The 20,542-nt window shown below is 33.3% G+C and overlaps 1 protein-coding gene across 1 annotated transcript in view; it reads right to left on the reverse strand.

The window, feature by feature from the left end:
* The window catches only part of LOC135125440 (acetylcholine receptor subunit alpha-like), a 51,672-nt gene that overhangs the window by 1,164 nt on the left and 29,966 nt on the right, over positions 1–20,542 (reverse strand). Inside the window, exons 3-12 of the mRNA XM_064051066.1 lie at positions 12,337–12,476; positions 5,665–5,709; positions 5,509–5,618; positions 5,201–5,381; positions 4,398–4,513; positions 869–1,037; positions 687–823; positions 493–639; positions 302–445; positions 26–257 (exon numbers count right to left, since the gene is read on the reverse strand). Coding sequence (XP_063907136.1) covers positions 26–257; positions 302–445; positions 493–639; positions 687–823; positions 869–1,037; positions 4,398–4,513; positions 5,201–5,381; positions 5,509–5,618; positions 5,665–5,709; positions 12,337–12,476 — 1,421 coding nt within the window. The remainder of the gene's footprint in view (positions 1–25; positions 258–301; positions 446–492; positions 640–686; positions 824–868; positions 1,038–4,397; positions 4,514–5,200; positions 5,382–5,508; positions 5,619–5,664; positions 5,710–12,336; positions 12,477–20,542) is intronic.

Raw genomic sequence — 20,542 nt, forward strand, 5'->3', positions numbered from 1 at the left:
GAAACCCTCAAGTCAGAACCAGTACCTTCGTGGAATCTTCCTCTCTCCTGGTATGATCCGCGATGAACCTCACCCCGTCGATCGCCTTGTGCACCTCCGGACACAAGTACCAGGCGTTGCTCTCCCGGCACAGCGCGTCCTCCAAAGGTCCCGGTCCCAACCCGTTGCCCAGATCGTCCCCCAGAGGCAACCCCAGTCCCGGTGGCGGCGTCGTCCCGTGCACCCGACACGCGTTCAAAGCCCCCGCCTCCAGCTCCCTACGACTCCGCGTCAGTTTCGCTTTAAACACAAAACAGTTTACCTTGGCGTCAGCTCGTCCCGCGAACTCGCGCTCGGAAAGAAATTGGGGTCTTCCACCAGGTCCTCGGTGTCGGTGAAGACCGCGGGGTCCCGCAGCTCCAGCCCGTTGCACGTGCGCACCATCACTCGGTGCGCCGACGACAAACTAAAACACGCCTGTTACTGGACGTTCCCGGAATGTGAGGGTCGTACTTTTTCCTGTCCAGCTGGTAGTGCGGCCTCCGCATCACCAAGAGGCGCGGCAGGATGTGGATGAACACCCGGCGCACCCACGGCGCCATGGTGTGGGTCTGCGGCGAGCGGAAGTGCACGTTGAGGACCACCACCGTCACGCAGATGCTGCAAAGCACGGTCTTAGTTGTGAGCGACACGGCGACACTGCGTACCTAAAAGTGTCTAAGATCATGGTGAAGAGTACGAATTTGCCCAAAAGGGGCACCACCAGGGAGGTGGGCGGGATGATTTCGGCCAGGAGGAGGAAGAACACCGTCAGCGAGAGGAGAATGGATATCGACAGGCTTACCTGAAAGACATAAATCAGCGGGGGGATGGCTAAAGAGATACTTACTTTTTCGCCGCTGTCGGAAGGCAAATAGAACACGAGTACGGTTAAAAAGGAGATTCCCATACATGGGATGATGAGATTTACAGTGTAGAAGAGGGTTTTGCGTCTCATAGTAATGTTGAAGGTTATATCTAGATAGGGCTCGTCACAACATGTATAAAATTTCTCGTTCCTGAAAGAGATTTTAATATTAAAGCTTATTTTAATATGAAGTCGCAATATTGACGGTGAAATGTTGGGGGCGGCGGCGAAGATGCATTGTGGAGTTTATTGGACGCGATGTCGCTATGAATGTAATAAAGTTGGATAAAAGGGGGCGTGGAAGCGGTATTAAGATGTTTTCTGTTTTAGGGTTCATACGTAAAAGAGTGCACTACATTCTACAGCTCTAAGACTTTTATATATATGTTACAGCTAGTATCCGAAATCCGTTATTATGCATAATAACTAGACATTTTAGGAATTATGCGTAATAACTGAAATTTTCAGTTTAGGAAACGTTTAGTTATTGATAGTAACTAACAGAGGAACAGGAATTATGCATAATATTTTCCAAAAAGCTACCCACCTTGCCCCGCTTTCCCCTACATAGCACATGTACAGTTGATTTAAAAAAAAAGGGACAAATTACAGTTACATAAACGTCATATTCCCATTGCTTTTCATTGATCTATGAGAACCTGAATTGCTTATCTTGTCCTGTTTTTTTGAAATCAGCTGAACATGTTATAGGCCAGTCTTTGAAAACGGTAAAAAGTGAAAAAAATTAGAACAGGATGATACCCATTGGAAAAGGAAGAAAATATAACAAAAATAAAGGGAAAAATAATTTACGGGCGATTTGAGGCCGTAAATTATTTGGATGGAAAAGGGAATAATGAAAAATTGAAAACTTTCTTCTGAGCCAATAAAATGAACGAAAATGATTTTGGCAAATGACTTTACCTTCTAAGAAAATAAAGGGTGGGTGGGTGGGGCTAGTATTTGTAAAGATAGGACTGATTTTGGCAAATGACGTACTCTCTAAGAAAATAGAAGGTGGGCGGTGGATGGGCATGAATCATAAGAAATAGAAACAATGCAGCAAGAAAAATTATTATCAGAACCCATACGAAAGAAACTGGTCGAAACTTATTTCGACAGGCCACTTTTTTCCAAATTCATCAACATATCACAGTGTAATCACACATACTCCGCCACTGTCTATGATTCGAACGCATTATGTCACGAAAACACACTTGTTTATATTTGGTGTAGTGTTCACATGTTCTTCGGAAACGAACAGGGGCGGCTCATGAATTGGGAAGTTGATGAGGCAAGGCACAAACATCAAGCAAGTCAAAATTGTGTAATTTTTCTATAGCAAAAAATCTAATTTGTATTTGATTAAAAATAACATAAACAAAAAAATTGATTTGCTTTAATTTCTGTTATTTACAGTTAGCTTCCAAAAAAAGGCGGGAAATGTCAGAAAAATGATAGATTTTATTAACGGTTTTTTAGAATTTAGGTTAAAAAACTGCCATTTATGCGTCAGAAATATGTATTTTGCTACGTCCCTCATCACAATTGAGATTAGAACGGGTGGGTCGTGCTTTATCTTTGTTTTTTTTTTTCTATTAATATAGGTACATATATAGTTTTTTGTGACCAACACAATAGTTAAGCATGTTTTCAGTTTCTTGTTGGGAAAAGAAGAATTCGTATATTAAGAAAAAATGTACAAAATATAAGCCCCGCCCACCCACCCCCTCTCTATTGTGATGATTTTTTTATTCATCGTGAGCCGAGGGCGGAGCTTAGCTGCAAAATTCTCATTTCTCTACAAGGAATTACCATGTGAAATATGTTCTTGAAAGAATAACATTTTGCAATTAAACTCCGCCGCTCAGTCTGACAACGAATAAAAAAAATCATTACAATTGAGACACGGTGGGTGGGTGGGGCTTATATTTTGCCCTTTCTTCTTAATATACGTAGTCTTCTTTTCAGAACAAAAAACTTAAAACATGTTCAAAATTTTTGTAGGGAAATATGTATATTGCAATTACGCTCTTCCCCTTGCTCTGACAACGAATAAAAATTGATCATAATTGAGAGCGGGACTTTTTTTAGTTACTTATAGTTTTATTTGAACAACACGATAATTAAATATGTTTTTAGTTTCTTGTTGGGAAAAGATTATTATATGTATTTAAAAAAATTGTACGAAATATAAACCCCGCCCACCCACCCTTTGCGTGCGTTGATAAATCGATCGTTTTAATTGAACCAAAACATGTCAAAATCTTGCTCTGTTTTCCCATTTTATATGCGTAGTGGTAGGTATACGCGTCTGACTTTTGTTCACAAAATACAAAAGTTATGTAAGAGAAAAGTCTGAAAAAGGTATTTTGTGGATTGTGAGTTTCTCTATTACTACAACAACATAATGTCATCTGAATCAGATTCCGAGATTGTTTGTACACCACTAAATATTGTCGACAAAACTAATGATAATGACTTAATGAGGCAACAGATTACCTTGTGGCAGCAAAATCTCAAAAGCGATATGAAATAAGCTTTACAAATTTTATGGACTGGAGATTAAAGAACAAAGTGCAATCGTTTTCTGAAAATGTTGTTCTCGCTTATTTTGACGAAATTTCGAAACAGTTCAAAGCATCGTCCTTATGGGCTATTTATTCAATGTTACGAAGTATGTTAATTATTATGATAAAATGTGCTTTTTTTGGTGGTCGTCGAAAAAGTATAGTACATAACTCGAATGCAAACGCCAATTCCGCACTCGTTAAATTACTGCACTCGCCCCTACGGGGCTCGTGCGCAATTTTTGAACTCGTGCGTAATAGGCTGTTTACTATTCTCGTTATGTAATATACTATTTCCTTTTATTTTTGTTATATTTTCTTATTTTTCCAATGGGTATCATCTTGTTCTAAATTTTTTTGTTCTCAAAAATTATTATCGGCCCTGGCCTATTAGGCAATATGCTTAATGACTAATATTTCAAGTATTATGCATAATTCCTGTTCCTCTGTTAGTTATTATCAATATTACCTAAACGTTTCCGTTATTGTGCATAATAACTCAAAAATTTAGTTATTACGCATAATTCCTAATGTTTCCGGTTATTATGGATAAATAACTGACAAGTTTAGTTATTACGCATAATTCCTGAAATATCTAGTTATTATGCATAATAACGTATTTCGGATATTAGCTGTAACATATACACTTTAATATCCAGTACTCGAGGCCAAAAAATCTCTAATTGATTCACGTTCTTTGATTTTCTGCATTTGAAATTGTTTTTTTACATTACTAAACAGACAGATTGTGATCAACTTTTTAATATTATCAATAATTAACGGCTGAGTCGGCGCAATTTGCCGCTGCTAACCCAGCGTGACCTCCGTTTTTTATCCGTCTGATGCCAATTTCGCGTCCTTGGTACATATTTTAACAAAAAAAGTCTCGAACTTATCAGACGGAACGTCCCCTGATCGCCCCGCGACAAAGACACAATTACCTGACGGCGGGCACTTCCAGGATATCCCATTCGACCGAAGTGTAAAACTCGGTTAAATCGATTCCAATATCCACCACGTTCGACCCCTTGATCTCGTCCACGTGCCTCAGATCCACCTGCAACACAAAATCCAATTCCCAAATCAAAAAAAACTACTACCAAATAATCCCTCCGTGTTTGTTTATTTAATGGATAATTTCCGCTGACTAATTCTTGCTTCGGCGTCTATTGCTTGTTGTTTGAACAAGCAAAAGCCCGGGCGCTTACTTCACCCATAAGCGATCGAGCTTTTACGACAACTCCTCTACTTCAATCATAAAAATGCCAGAAATGTCCGCGTTTCGCGACGTGGGAAACGGAACGGCTGGCGGGCTTTGAAAATCCGACCGCAAATAGCTAGTGTGGTTAATCTGTTGTGTATCATGAAAAATTCAACAGCGGCCGGTTATCAGAATACTTAGGGATTTTTCGATCAGAGCGGGCCTTGATTTCAATATTGGGGTGTCGGAGTGCGTTGATACGCAATACGTTTGCCAGCGGGTCGGGGATGGGGGAGATCCCTGAAGAATGGGCTTTTGGAAATGGAGCTCAAATATTTAAATTAGGGGAGAAATCGTTAGCACACTCTCCAAATCAAAAACATCAATTTTTACATGAAAACGAACGTTTCTAATAACTAAGGGAAAACACTAATTTAAAAAATACTGAACGCTTTCGTTATTTAACACAACTCGCTCGGCCAGCCGAAATCTTTCGCTCTTGTCTCCCTTTAGCCGGGCACCACGTAAATCTTAGGTCCTTACCTGGAATCCATCGTACGTCCACGATCCAAATTTCATCACACACGTCTGTTCGTCGAAGGGAAAATATTCCACATCGATTTCGCACGAGCTCTTGTAGATGGCGGGCGGCTTCCACTCCACCCTTCCGGTGTAATTGAGGGTGGCTTTGGTCGCCAAAGTAACCTCGAAGTTGCCATCCGCACTATAAATAACTTCATTAACACTTAGCAGTTGCCTTTTAGCAACTTCTGAATCAAGGCGCGCTCCGCACGCACACGAGCGATTACAAAGCAAAGAGCTCGCGGAACGAGCAAGCGGTGGCCACTCACTTGTTGTAGAGGACGATGTCGGGGCGCCAGATGTGGTCAGAGGGCACATGGAGCATCTCGACTCCGCCGTATTCCTTGGGGTCCCACTTCAGCTTGTAGTCGTACCACGACTGCGTTCAGTCATCACAAATGTCACACAAAGTAAAAAATACGCACCTGTTCCACCCACAAGTTCGTTGTCATGATTTGATTCTTGAGGTTCTGGAAGACACGAAGCGGGTAATTACAATGAAATTTTCATTGTGTTTGGGGTCGGGAAGAGGAATTGTTTTAGCTCGAATTTGAAAATTTTGTTTGAATTGTTTAACTTTTCGGCCGATATTAGACTTTCTGCGCCAATTTCCCAAAGTAAATTGAATCATGGAAAGTGTACAAATAAAAGTTAGATGGAATGGAATGCCTCGGGCAAAAACTTCTTATCATCGACGCGCAGGTTTATTGAGGGAGGATTTTTCTGGATTTTATTCATTAGCGGCTATTAGATTAGAACGCGACGAAAAATATTAACTTTGATACACAAATGGCAGGGAGCTGTTAGTTTTCACTCTGTTGTAATATACATTTTTAACAAAGCTCCAGAACGAATGCACTAAAAGCTTTTTTGTATCGATTCGTTTATGCGACAGTGCAGCCGATGTAATCCTCGAATCCCAGATGCATCATTAACTAAATACAGAAACGTAAAAGTTGCACTACAGAATAATCTTATGAACTTCACAATCCCAACTTTTGAGAACGAATTTATGAATTCTTGCTTTAATTTAATCATGCAGAGCCCTAGTGCTTATATAGTTAATGGAATTTGGGCTGTAATTGTCCAAAATTAAATGAGATAACGACTTTTTTACGTCCCCCTGATGCACTCTACTTTGTCAAGCATGTCGGATAAAAATTACGATAATAAACTTGGGGTAATGATTTGACGGCACACGAAAATGGCACAGTCGTGTGGATTCAATCTTTGCAAATTTTAAATTTAGCGATGGCTACAACAAAAACCTTTAATTACTACTGTACGTTTTAATATTCGTTGTATTCAATTAAAACTGAGGACACATTGTCAAAACTAGTTTTAATTAAAACGACGTCAAACTTCCCATACGTTGTGGCTTGTTTCGAGCAAAATTGGACGATATTAATTGCACGCCTCCAGAAACTATTCTTTAATTACTTAATTACACACCACACCATTCTTGCTCTTTATGATGCAATTTTTATTCAAATTCCATACACTACAAATTTAATTAAAAATTATGCTGCTAAGCCGGTTTTAATTAATTTTTTCGACGTTGCAGCGGAGATTCAGTCGCCGCGCGAAAACTAATCCGACTGAGATAGTTTGCTGAAGAAAATATAGTTCGTCGTGTGAATTATTGATGACGCTGGTGACGCTGATTTCTAGTCGCGTTCCAATACTGCATGCTATCATTGTTTAAGTATATTATAGTTGCACAACCTAATACAAATTTTACTTCGCCTAAATAGTGAGCTTTAGGACAAGGAATCCAGGGGGCGTGGGACAAATTTTTCGTTAACGCGCATTTTCACTACAGTGAGCGAACGTTTTAGGTTTATTTTACTCTAAATCAGATGGCGCCATCAAACATTAGCAAAGGCAAACACCCTTCACTCTGCTCTTATACGAGGAGTTATCCATAAATCCATAATTAACATTGTTCGGTAAACAGTAATGTGTATAAACATATATGTACAAAATATGAAAATATACTTGACATAAAAATATGAAGCAACGCCTTGTAACGTGATAAGAAAGAATTGAATTTAAATGAATTTGACGCATATTTTTATTTGATTATATCTGAAGACTGACAGAAACTTTCCAAGGGTTTTTAAACTGGTATAATTGTTTAGTTTTACAAGATTAAAGTAAAACAAGATTTTAAGTAAAATTTAGATTCGTGGTGTTACAAAAATATTAACACAAAATGAAAATATATGTTCAAAGTAAATAACAGAATGACATAAACTTTCGGCGTTAAATTACAAATAATTACAAGAGAGAAAAAACCGCATAAAGAACTTAAGAGGCATGTTTGTAATATCGAGTTGTTAAAGGCTGCTTTGAAGACTGTTTGTTTCTATGAAAAACAATTGCTGTTATCGGACATTTTGGTAGATTTTGTGCCAAAAATACGAGATAACTAATTGTTTCTTGAACTAGTTTCCGTAACTTCTACAATTTAAAAAGGATACGCCGTTCTGCTGTAATAAAATCTAGAATAAGGTCAAAATCACACTAATATTACATCTGATTTTGTTAACCACATGAATATAATTTACATTAAAATAAGTTACAGACATTGTTTGAAATGTTTATTATAGTTCGAAAACAAGATAAAATAAATAAATAAATTAATTAATTAATTAAATGTGCAGTTTATAAACTTCAGGACTTTAGTATAAAAATAATCATGTTTGAAGCTTTATTTTGTCTGTTCGATTTTATTGGGTGTATTGGGCCCCTCTCGGGATATAACATCGACATCAGTGCACCGACCCAACGTTCTTCAAACGATGGGATGATTTATTACTAACGTTATGCTGACCCTACACACAGCGATTTGGTTTTCGGATTTTCGACTAGATCTGCACAGTTAACTCTTTGCGCACTGCACACTGACAATACTGACATAGAGTATTTTGTTCACGGGAGCATCAAAAATATTACGCCGAAAGCACTTCTTCAACTGATAACTTGCGCGCCATTTTGTGTTTATTAATACCAATAGTGATAATGATAATTTTATAATTATCATTTTAATGAAACTGTGTTCTTCACTTCGCGAACGACAGCAAACAATTTAAAATTACCGCTAGTCAAAGCACCTGAAAATCTATCTCTCCCAAATATGTCTTTCTTGGCACGATTTGTAATGCAAAGTGTCCCTCAACATGCAATTTTTCGTCGCCTGAGAACTTGTTTGATCTACAGACCAAAGCACACTCAGGCCAATATCGGCTTTAAGCGATTTATCTATAAACCGATATTCGTTAGAGTTGATCTGATACACATCCACTACGAAGAACTAACCCATTTCGACCATTGGACTTTACAACGAATAAGTGAACAAAGTTCTTGAACATCTTAACGATTTAATACATAATGTTCCCGAATGACAAAATTTACATTTCAAATTGTATTATCAAATTACACTCTCCAAAATTCGTCACGAACAATGAAATGACGCAATCTCCAAATTTTACAATAGTAAAATTGTAGTTTCGCCCCGTTTACGGTTTATGCATCCGTGTCGAGTTTTCACCTTAGACGTCAAGATTTTTGAAAAAAAAAATCAACATTTTCCAATTTATAATGTTATTTAAATTTTAAAAAGTAGAATAGTCCTGATCTTGTGATTTATACCTAAATACGCTATTTGGATTTTTCGGCTTGTCGATTTCTCGATTTTTCAACTTTAAATGTCTCAATTTTTCAATATTTCAATTTTGGGCTTTTCCGATTCCTCCATTCCTTAAATTTTCTATTTCTCGATTTTTTTATTTTTCGATTTCTCAATCTTACGATGTTTCAATGATACGATTTCTCAATTTTTGTCCTCTTCAATTTTACGGTTTTTAAATATGTCGATTTTTTAATTTTTCAAATTTTCACGTTTTTAAATTTTCAGTTTGCCGATTTCTAACGTATTTTTTTTATTTGTCCATTTCTGGACTTTTAAGTTTCGATTTTTCACATCTTCAATTCTTCAATTTTTCGATTTTTTAAGATTACGATTTTTCAATTTTGCTTTTTTAGATTTTCGATTTCTCAATTTTTCAATTTTTTAATTTCTCAATTTTTTGAATATTTCTTTCAGTTATGAGATTTTTTCAATATTTCAATTTTTCGACTTTTCGATTTGTGAATTGATGGATTTTTTTTGATTTCTCGCTTTTTTCTTTTTGGATTTTCAATTTATTGTAAACTTTAGATTTTTCAATTCTGGGACTGTTTAATGCTTCGATTTCTCAATTTTTAAACTTTTCGATGTTTTAATATTTCATTTTTTAAAATTCTAGGTTTTTCGATATCTCGAGTTTTCAGTTCTTCTATATTTCAATTTTTCAATTTTTCGATTTTTTGAATTTTAATTTTTGATTTTCCAGTTTTTCTTTTTTAAAATTTTTCGATTATTCAATTTTTTAATTTCTCAATTTATCGAATTCAGATGTTTCGTTGTTTTGATTGTTCAATTTCTCAATTTTTCAATTTTTAACTTTCCATTTCGGCTTCCGACTCCTCAATTTCTCGATCCTCCGATTTTTCGATTTCTCGAAGTCTCAGTTTTTGAATTTTTCGATGTTTCGATTTTTGGATTTCTCGGTTTTTCGATTTTTTTCTTTTGAGCTTTTCAATTTCTGGATTTTCCAATTTTTCAATGCCCCGATTTTTCAATTTTTCAAATTGAATTGGATCTCTCGATTCTTCAATTTTGCGATATTTTAATTATTCATTGTTTTAAATTTTAGTTTTTTCGATTTCTTGATTTTTTGACTTTTCAGTTCTTCAGTATTTAAATTTTTCAATTTTTCAAATTTTTGCGTTAAATTTTCAGTTTTCTGATTTCTCAATTAATCTATTTTTGATTTTCCCACTTCTCAAAGTTTCGATTTTTCAGTTCTTCAATTCTTCGATTTTTCGACTTCGCTTTATTGGTTTGTAGATTTCTCAATTTTTGAATATTTCTTTCAGTTTTGATATTTTTTAATACTTCGATTCTTTCATTTTTCGACTTCTAGTTTTTTCTATTTTTTATTTTTGGATTTTCAGTTTTTTGTTTTTTATTTCAATTTCTCAATTTTTCAACTTTTTCATATTTTAATTATTAAATTTCTAGATTTTTCGGTTCCTCGAGTTTCCAGTTCTATATTTTAATTTTTTAAATTTCCGAATGTTTAAATTTTTTGAGATCTCAATTCATTGAGATTCGGATGTTTCGATGTTTTGATTATTCAATCTCTCGCTTTATCAATTTTTCCATATTTAAGTTTTCGATTTTTTGATTTTGGCCTACTTCGGTTTCTCAATTTTTTGATTTTTCGACTTCTCGATTTTTCGACTCCTCGATTTTTTTTGTCTTTTGATTTTTCGATTTCTCGATGTCTCAATTTTTGAATTTTACAATGTTTCGATTTTTCGATTTGTTGGTTTTTCAATTTTTTGCTTTCGGTTTCTCGATTTTTCGATGTTTCGATTTTTGATTTATCCGATTTTTCGATTGTCCAATTTTTTAAATTCTCGACTTCTCGATTCGTTGATTTTTCAGTTTTTCGATTATTAAATTTTAGATTTTTTTTTTGATTTTTTGATGTTTGGATTTCTCCACTTTTCAGTTTTAGGATATTTTAACTTTTCAATGTTTTAAATTTTAGAGTTTTCGATTTTTCAGTTCTTCAATATTTTTTTATTTTTCAAATTTTGACGTTTCTGAATTTTTAGTTTTCGGATTTCTCAATTAATCTATTTTTTTATATTCCCATTTCTCCACTTCCTAAAGTTTCGATTTTTCAGTTCTTCAGTTCTTCAATTTTTCGATTATTCAGGGTTTTTGATTTTTCAATTTTTCGATTTTTTAAAGTTTGCGATTTTTAAACTCTGCTTTTTTGACTTTTTTGTTTCTCAATTTTTTAATTTCCTAATTTTTTGATATTTCGTTCAATTTTGTGTTTTTTCAGTTTTTCGATTTCTCAATTTTAACTTTTCAATTTTTGAAATTATTATTTTTTTTCGATTTTTTGAGTTTTCAGTTGTCTATATTTCAATTTTTCAATTTTCGGAATTTTTAAATTTTCGATTGTCCAATTTTTTTTATTTTTCGATTTTCCAATTTTTCGATGTTTCGATTTTTGAATTAACCGATTGTTCAATTTCTCGATTTTTAAATTTTAGATTTTCCAATTTTAATTTTTTTGATTTTTTTATGTTTCGATTTCTCGATTTTACAATTTTCCCATATTTGAATTTTTCAGTGTTTTAAATTTTCGATTTCGAGGATTTACTGTGTTATAGTAGTCATCAGTCATTACTCATCAAGAACGATTATTGCTGTGCGTTAAAATGCCTACATACTGATAAGCACGTACATACAAAACACATTTAAGGCTGTTTTAGTATAATTTTTGCAATTTTAAATTTATTTCTTGATGTCTAATAAATCGTATAGATTTTAAATGGTGATGAATATTTTGTGATACAATCTTAGGATAAAATGCATTTTAGTTTCAAAAATAATATGTATTTAATGATTTGACTACTGTTAATAAAAAAATACGTAAGAAGATGTTCATATTGAATTAATTTGGTGTTCATAGTTTGATGATAATCCGTAGTTTCTCTGGAGGCAAATTAGATGACTTGTTACTTATTAATTAAAGTAGTGGTCGTTTAATTTCGTACCTTTAAAGTGGACGAAGGGACGCATATTTGTTAGCCATGCAGTTCATGGAAAATAGGTATACCGCAATAATATTAAATTTTTGTTACCTTAACCTTGAAACAGGTATGCACTACATATACATATATTACATATATGTAAAGTCTTCAACACGTACGTTTGCCTATTTTGTGACTGCTCCCCGTACAACGTACTGATTAATACGTCCGTTTACTACCTTATCGACATCACGTGCTTACGGACTATTTTTACCCCCTTTCGTAAGGTACCGCCACTTCATAGTGAAGCGAATGAGATGTAAAATATATATTCATTCTTTTCTACATGGGGAAGTGATTGTCCGTATAGGTTGTCCAACTATAATATACTTAAACAATGATGCTATGTAAGAAGGAAAAAGAAAAATACTTACGACGTCGATCAGCTGCGACAGTTTCAGCTTTATCTTCACTGTCAGCGCATCGGAGACGTTGACCACCGGTCGCACCAGCTTATTGTAGTTGGATAGCAGGTCGTCATACAGTCGTTTCGCGTCCGGATTACCCGAACATCCTGCAACCAGAACACTCTTGACGTGAAAAAGGTTAATAATGCAGGAAGACAAATGACACGATTCCCCTAATTCACCAACCCTTCCATTAAAAAATCCGTTGAGCGTTCCCTCCGGAATAAATCAAAAACGCGAAGCACCAGTTAGATAAAGAATATAATTTTGAAAATGATTAATGTTATAGCGGCGTCAACAAAAGCACAGAGCGCGATTTTTCCGAATTAATTGACGCGGCGAATTTATAGAAGTGCGTTTTTGCCGCGTTCCCTCGACCATAAATAAGTAAGTAGTCGATTCAGATTTTCGAAAAGTCACCGGATTTAGCGGGTTAATCCAGGCCCGTGTTTAGGTTGATTGAAGTCATAATTTATTTAGCGTTGAAGGAGTTGTGGGACGCTTAATTGGAAGCAACGGTGCACCGGGGGGTGCTAATTAATTTTAGTGCAATGGTAGGTTTCGGCGGCCGTAGAAATCTCCAAAACTAGGGTCGTGAAATAATAATAATCGGGTTAAAACGCTGTTTGTTTGCCAAAAGGATTGAGTTTTTTGGGTCTTTAAAACTCGCGTCGTTAATAAAATTAGCGTTAAGACGAAAGAAGTTCTAATAAATGGCGCAGTCGCTAGGATCACGAATTAAATCAAGTCGGGTCAAACTTCAAACACGGCTTTCGCAATTTATCATGCGTAATAATTCCGCATTCATCGAATTCGATGGGTTAACCCTTTCTCTAGAGGCAGGACTTTGGAACAAACACCCAATAAGCCGCTCAATAATCTCGTCAGCTGGCGGATATTGAGATACCAGGAAAAAGTCGTTCCAAATAAACAAGTTGTGACATTAGATGTTTGACCGTGGCTCCCGGACCGTAAAAAATGATAATTTACGGCCGAGCAAGACGCTCGCAAAATATTGTTTGATGTGCGAAGGTTGACAATGAGAGAAACGGCGCTAACTCGGTATTGACCAATTCGGGGAGGAATGAGCGCGTAAATACTTCCCGTGACGGGTTTTGCAGGAACGTGGTAAAGGATCAAGCGTTATCCTGTATCAATAAAATCTACGGCGCTTCCGGTCGCTGACGGTTTTACCTGAAAGCGCTCGCAGGTTATTGGATAAAAATGGATAGCCGTACTTTGAGAGATTGGCCTTCGCGGCGCAAGATTGTAAAGATATGGCAATTCTTTGCTTTTACGGACGTGTTTTCGTCCGGCGGGGAAATTTTTCATCCCGAGAAAGTCGTGAGTTAAAAAAATAATAATCATCTTCGTATGCTTCACTCGCTCAGGTGTGATCCCGAAGATAACTCCCAAACTTTCCCCACTTCCTACACTCCGCCTTAGATCATATAATAAATAGATACCACCATGCCGTGTTCTTTTCCTAGGAAAGCCTGTGACGACATCCTCCTGTCACACATCTCTCTCGTGCATGGAGGGATTACAATGAAGCTATCCTTGCCTGATCACTATTTGAATTTTGCGCGCCTAAATTTTAGGAAGTATGTCTGAACTAACTTCGTACGGAAGATGTTGACAGTTTGATTTTATAAATAATTCACAGTAGATAACGAAAGAAATAGTAAATTATTGGGCAGCAATTGTGATCCTTTATGATTACATCACTTAAAATAGGATCTTTGTTCTAAATTCTAAAATTATTTTTTGTACAACAACTCGAAAGAGAGGTTAGAAGAAACATCTGTCAAAATCGATTTGTTGCGCTGGTCCGATACAAGGATGGAAGTGAAATAGACATATACAGATGAAATGCATATAACAAAGATGAAGATGTGGTGATCACACAAGGGTAGCATTATACTACTCCCCTTGACGTAGAAAACGACAACAGATAGCTTCATGTCTAGTCACAGCTTTCAGTTTGAGTATTGGTATCTATTTATTATATGATCTAAGCACTCCGCACACTTCCGTCTACCAGCTTTTAACTACCCGCAACTACCGTCATCATACTATCTATTTACTAATATCAAAGTTAAATTAATATCGATCAAGCACAGACAATTTGCGACTAAACAAAATCGAAAAATTGATTGACTGACTGACTGACTGACTGACTGACTGACTGACTAAAAGCTGATAAGTCGAAAAATCGGAAAATTGAAAAATCCCAAAACAGAAATAGTGAAAAATTGATAACTAGAAAAATTGAGAAATTGAAACATTTAAAATCGGAAAAAGATTGAAAAAATGAAAAATCCAAAATTGACAAATAGAGAAAACAAAAAATAAATCGAAAAATAAAATAATGGAAAAAACGAAAAATAGAAAAATCGAGAAATAGAAAAATTGAAAAATCCAAACAATCCAAGAACCAAAAAAACCAAAAATAGAGAAATCGAAAAATTTAAAATCGAGATAAAGAAACATCAGAAAATCGAGAAATTGAAAAATCTATAAACTAAAAAATTGAAAAATCGAAGAAATTGTAAAATCGAAAGTTTGAGAACTTGAAAAAAAGAAAAATCTAAAATTTAAAAGGTCGAAATATTGAAAAATCGAAATATCAAAAAACCGAAAAAATGAGAAATCAAAAAATCGAAAAACTGAAAATTCCAGAAATTGAAACAACAAAAATCCAAATATAAAAAGCTGAAAAGTCAAAAAATCGGAAGATCGAAAAATTAGAAAAACTAAAAATATAAAATTGAAAAAATTGAAAATTTGGATAATCGAATATGTAAGTAAAAAATCGGAAAATTGGAAAATTGAGAATCGACAAAAACGAAGAATTGCAAAATTTAAAATGTTAAAAATTGAAAAGCCGGAATGGGTCAAAATCGAGAAATGGAAAAACCGAAAAATTCAATTTTAAAAATCGAAAAATTGAAACGAAAAACTGGAAAATCAAAAGTCAAAAAATAGAGAAATCGAAAAATTTAAAATCGAGATAAAGAAACATCAGAAAATCGAGAAATTGAAAAATCTATAAACCAAAAAATTGAAAAATCGAAGAAATTGTAAAATCGAAAGTTTGAGAACTTGAAAAAAAGAAAAATCTAAAATTTAAAAGGTCGAAATATTGAAAAATCGAAATATCAAAAAACCGAAAAAATGAGAAATCAAAAAATCGAAAAACTGAAAATTCCAGAAATTGAAACAACAAAAATCCAAATATAAAAAGCTGAAAAGTCAAAAAATCGGAAGATCGAAAAATTAGAAAAACTAAAAATATAAAATTGAAAAAATTGAAAATTTGGATAATCGAATATGTAAGTAAAAAATCGGAAAATTGGAAAATTGAGAATCGACAAAATCGAAGAATTGCAAAATTTAAAATTTTAAAAATTGAAAAGCCGGAGTGGGTCAAAATCGAGAAATGGAAAAATCGAAAAATTCAATTTTAAAAATCGAAAAATTGAAACGAAAAACTGGAAAATCAAAAGTCAAAAAATCGAGAAATCGAAAAATTGACAATGGAAAAATCGAAAAATTGACAATGGAAACATCGAGAAATCAGAAAATGGAAAAGTCGAAAAATTCAAAAATTCAAAACCAAGAAATCGAAAAATCGAGCATTACGAAGAAAAATTTACAAATCAAAAAACTGAATAATCGAAAACTCGAAAACCCGAAAAATGGAAAGATTCAAAAAATCAAAACTCCAAAAATCGAAAAATTGAAATAACCGAAAAATCAAAAATCAAGACATCGGGAAATCGAAAAAGTAAGAAATCAAGAAGTCGAAAATTCAATCGAAAAATCTAAAAGTCGAAAAATTGAGAAATCGAAAAGTCCATAAATTGAAAAATTGAAAAATCGTGAAACGAAAAAATTAAAAATTTGGAAACTAATACAATTTGAAAAATCGAAAAATCGGGACATCAAAAAATCGAAAAATTGAAGGTTCGAAAAATCGAGAAATCGAAAAATAAAATAAAAGTAGAAATGAATCGTAACATTGAAAAATCGAAAAATCGAAACACCGAAAAATTGAAAAATCAAGAATTCGAGACATCAAAAAAATCGAGAAACCGACCAATCGAAAAATGGAAAAAATCGAAAAATTCAAAAATTCAAAACCAAGGAATCGAAAAATCGAGAATTCCGAAGAGAAATTTACAAATCAAAAAATTGAATAATCGAAAAATGGAAAACTCGAAAAATGGGAAGATGAAAAGCTCAAAAAATCCAAACTCCAAAAATCGAAAAATTGAAATGACCGAAAAATCAAAAATCAAGACTTCGAGAAATCGAAAAATTAAGAAATCAAAAAGTCGAAATGCAATCGAAAAATCTTAAAGTCGTAAAACTGAGAATTTGAAAAATCGAAAAGCTAGAAAATCCCTAAACTGAAATATGTTTCAAAAATTCGAGAAATCAAAAAGTCTATCAATTGAGAAATCGAAAAATCGTGAAATGAAAAAATTAAAAAATTGGAACATTAAGAAGTCTGATACAATTTGAAAAATCGAAAAATTAAATAATCGCATAACCAAGAAATCATAGAGATTGGCCTTCGCGGCGCAAGATTGTAAAGATATGGCAATTCTTTGCTTTTACGAACGTGTTTTCGTCCGGCGGGGAAATTTTTCATCCCGAGAAAGTCGTGAGTTAAAAAAAATAATAATCATCTTCGTATGCTTCACTCGCTCAGGTGTGATCCCGAAGATAACTCCCAAACTTTCCCCACTTCCTACACTCCCCACACTTCCGTCTACCAGCTTTTAACTACCCGCAACTACCGTCATCATACTATCTATTTACTAATATCAAAGTTAAATTAATATCGATCAAGCACAGACAATTTGCGACTAAACCAATATGTACTTCGAGGTAAATCGTAAAATCGTAAAATCGCAAAATTCAAAAATCGACAAACCGAAAAGTCACAAAATCGAAAAATTGATTGACTGACTCACTGACTGACTGACTAAAAGCTGAAAAGTCGAAAAATCCGAAAATTGAAAAATCCCAAAACAGAAATGGTGAAAAATTGACAACTAGAAAAGTTGAGAAATTGAAACATTTAAAATCGGAAAAAGATTGAAAAAATGGAAAATCCAAAATTGACAAATAGAGAAAACAAAAAATAAATCGAAAAATAAAATAATGGAAAAAACGAAAAATAGAAAAATCGAGAAATAGAAAAATTGAAAAATCCAAACAATCCAAGAACCAAAAAAACCAAAAATAGAAAAATCGAAAAATTTAAAATCGAGATAGAGAAACATCAGAAAATCGACAAATTGAAAAATCTATAAACCAAAAAATTGAAAAATCGAAGAAATTGTAAACTCGAAAATTTGAGAACTTGAAAAAAAGAAAAATCTAAATTTTAAAAGGTCGAAATATTGAAAAATCGAAATATCAAAAAACCGAAAAAATGAGAAATCAAAAAATCGAAAAACTGAAAATTCCAAAAATTGAAACAACAAAAATCCAAATATAAAAACTGAAAAGTCAAAAAATCGGAAGATCGAAAAATTAGAAAAACTAAAAATATAAAATTGAAAAAATTGAAAATTTGGATAATCGAATATGTAAGTAAAAAATCGGAAATTTGGAAAATTGAGAATCGACAAAATCGAAGAATTGCAAAATTTAAAATTTTAAAAATTGAAAAGCCGGAATGGGTCAAAATCGAGAAGTGAAAAATCGAAAAATTCAATTTTAAAAATCGAAAAACTGAAACGAAAAACTGGAAAATCAAAAGTCAAAAAATAGAGAAATCGAAAAATTTAAAATCGAGATAAAGAAACATCAGAAAATCGAGAAATTGAAAAATCTATAAACCAAAAAATTGAAAAATCGAAGAAATTGTAAAATCGAAAGTTTGAGAACTTGAAAAAAAGAAAAATCTAAAATTTAAAAGGTCGAAATATTGAAAAATCGAAATATCAAAAAACCGAAAAAATGAGGAATCAAAAAATCGAAAAACTGAAAAGTCCAGAAATTGAAACAAAAAAAATCCAAATATAAAAAGCTGAAAAGTCAAAAAATCGGAAGATCGAAAAATTAGAAAAACTAAAAATATAAAATTGAAAAAATTGAAAATTTGGATAATCGAATATGTAAGCAAAAAATCGGAAAATTGGAAAATTGAGAATCGACAAAATCGAAGAATTGCAAAATTTAAAATTTTAAAAATTGAAAAGCCGGAATGGGTCAAAATCGAGAAATGGAAAAATCGAAAAATTCAATTTTAAAAATCGAAAAATTGAAACGAAAAACTGGAAAATCAAAAGTCAAAAAATAGAGAAATCGAAAAATTTAAAATCTAGATAAAGAAACATCAGAAAATCGAGAAATTTAAAAATCTATAAACCAAAAAATTGGAAAATCGAAGAAATTGTAAAATCGAAAGTTTGAGAACTTGAAAAAAAGAAAAATCTAAATTTTAAAAGGTCGAAATATTGAAAAATCGAAATATCAAAAAACCGAAAAAATGAGAAATCAAAAAATCGAAAAACTGAAAATTACAGAAATTGAAACAACAAAAATCCAAATATAAAAAGCTGAAAAGTCAAAAAATCGGAAGATCGAAAAATTAGAAAAACTAAAAATACAAAATTGAAAAAATTGAAAATTTGGATAATTGAATATGTAAGTAAAAAATCGGAAAATTGGAAAATTGAGAATCGACAAAATCGAAGAATTGCAAAATTTAAAATTTTAAAAATTGAAAAGCCAGAATGGGTCGATTAAAAATCGAAAAATTGAAACGAAAAACCGGAAAATCAAAAGTCAAAAAATCGAGAAATTGAAAAATTGACAATGGAAAAATCGAAAAATTGACAATCGAAACATCGAGAAATCAGAAAATAAAAAAGTCGAAAAATTCAAAAATTCAAAACCAAGAAATCGAAAAATCGAGCATTACGAAGAAAAATTTACAAATCAAAAAACTGAATAATCGAAAACTCGAAAACCCGAAAAATGGAAAGATTCAAAAAATCAAAACTCCAAAAATCGAAAAATTGAAATAACCGAAAAATCAAAAATCAAGACATCGGGAAATCGAAAAAGTAAGAAATCAAGAAGTCGAAAATTCAGTCGAAAAATCTAAAAGTCGAAAAATTGAGAAATCGAAAAGTTCATAAATTGAAAAATTGAAAAATCGTGAAACGAAAAAATTAAAAAATTGAAAACTAATACAATTTGAAAAATCGAAAAATCGGGACATCAAAAAATCGAAAAATTGAAGGTTCGAAAAATCGAGAAATCGAAAAATAAAATAAAAGTAGAAAACTCGAAAAATGGGAAGATTGAAAAGCTCAAAAAATCCAAACTCCAAAAATCGAAAAATTGAAATAAACAACCGAAAAATCAAAAATCATGACTTCGAGAAATCGAAAAATTAAGAAATCAAAAAGTCGAAATGCAATCGAAAAATCTTAAAGTCGTAAAACTGAGAATTTGAAAAATCGAAAAGCTAGAAAATCCCTAAACTGAAATATGTTTCAAAAATTCGAGAAATCAAAAACTCTATCAATTCAGAAATCGAAAAATCGTGAAATGAAAAAATTAAAAAATTGGAACATTAAGAAGTCTGATACAATTTGAAAAATCGAAAAATTAAATAATCGCATAACCAAGAAATCATAGAGATTGGCCTTCGCGGCGCAAGATTGTAAAGATATGGCAATTCTTTGCTTTTACTGACGTGTTTTCGTCCGGCGGGGAAATTTTTCATCCCGAGAAAGTCGTGAGTTAAAAAAAATAATAATCATCTTCGTATATGCTTCACTCGCTCAGGTGTGATCCCGAAGATAACTCCCAAACTTTCCCCACTTCCTACACTCCCCACACTTCCGTCTACCAGCTTTTAACTACCCGCAACTACCGTCATCATGCTATCTATTTACTAATATCAAAGTTAAATTAATATCGATCAAGCACAGACAATTTGCGACTAAACCAATATGTACTTCGAGGTATTTCGCGGTTTCGAGACGCAGTTAATTACTCTCTCGGTTACTCACGCTGCTAAAAAGACACAGAAAAATTTTTAATCCGACCATTCGCGATCGTGCGCGCTTTTGACAACTTTTCAATCCGGTTCGAGCCGGTTTCAGTCGATAAATCCGGGTTTTATCGCTTTGTTTTA

Source organism: Zophobas morio, unplaced genomic scaffold (assembly GCF_036711695.1).
Source record: "Zophobas morio isolate AGI-343-1 ecotype UQ-CSIRO unplaced genomic scaffold, CSIRO_AGI_Zmor_V1 ptg000008l, whole genome shotgun sequence".
NCBI lineage: Eukaryota > Metazoa > Arthropoda > Insecta > Coleoptera > Tenebrionidae > Zophobas > Zophobas morio.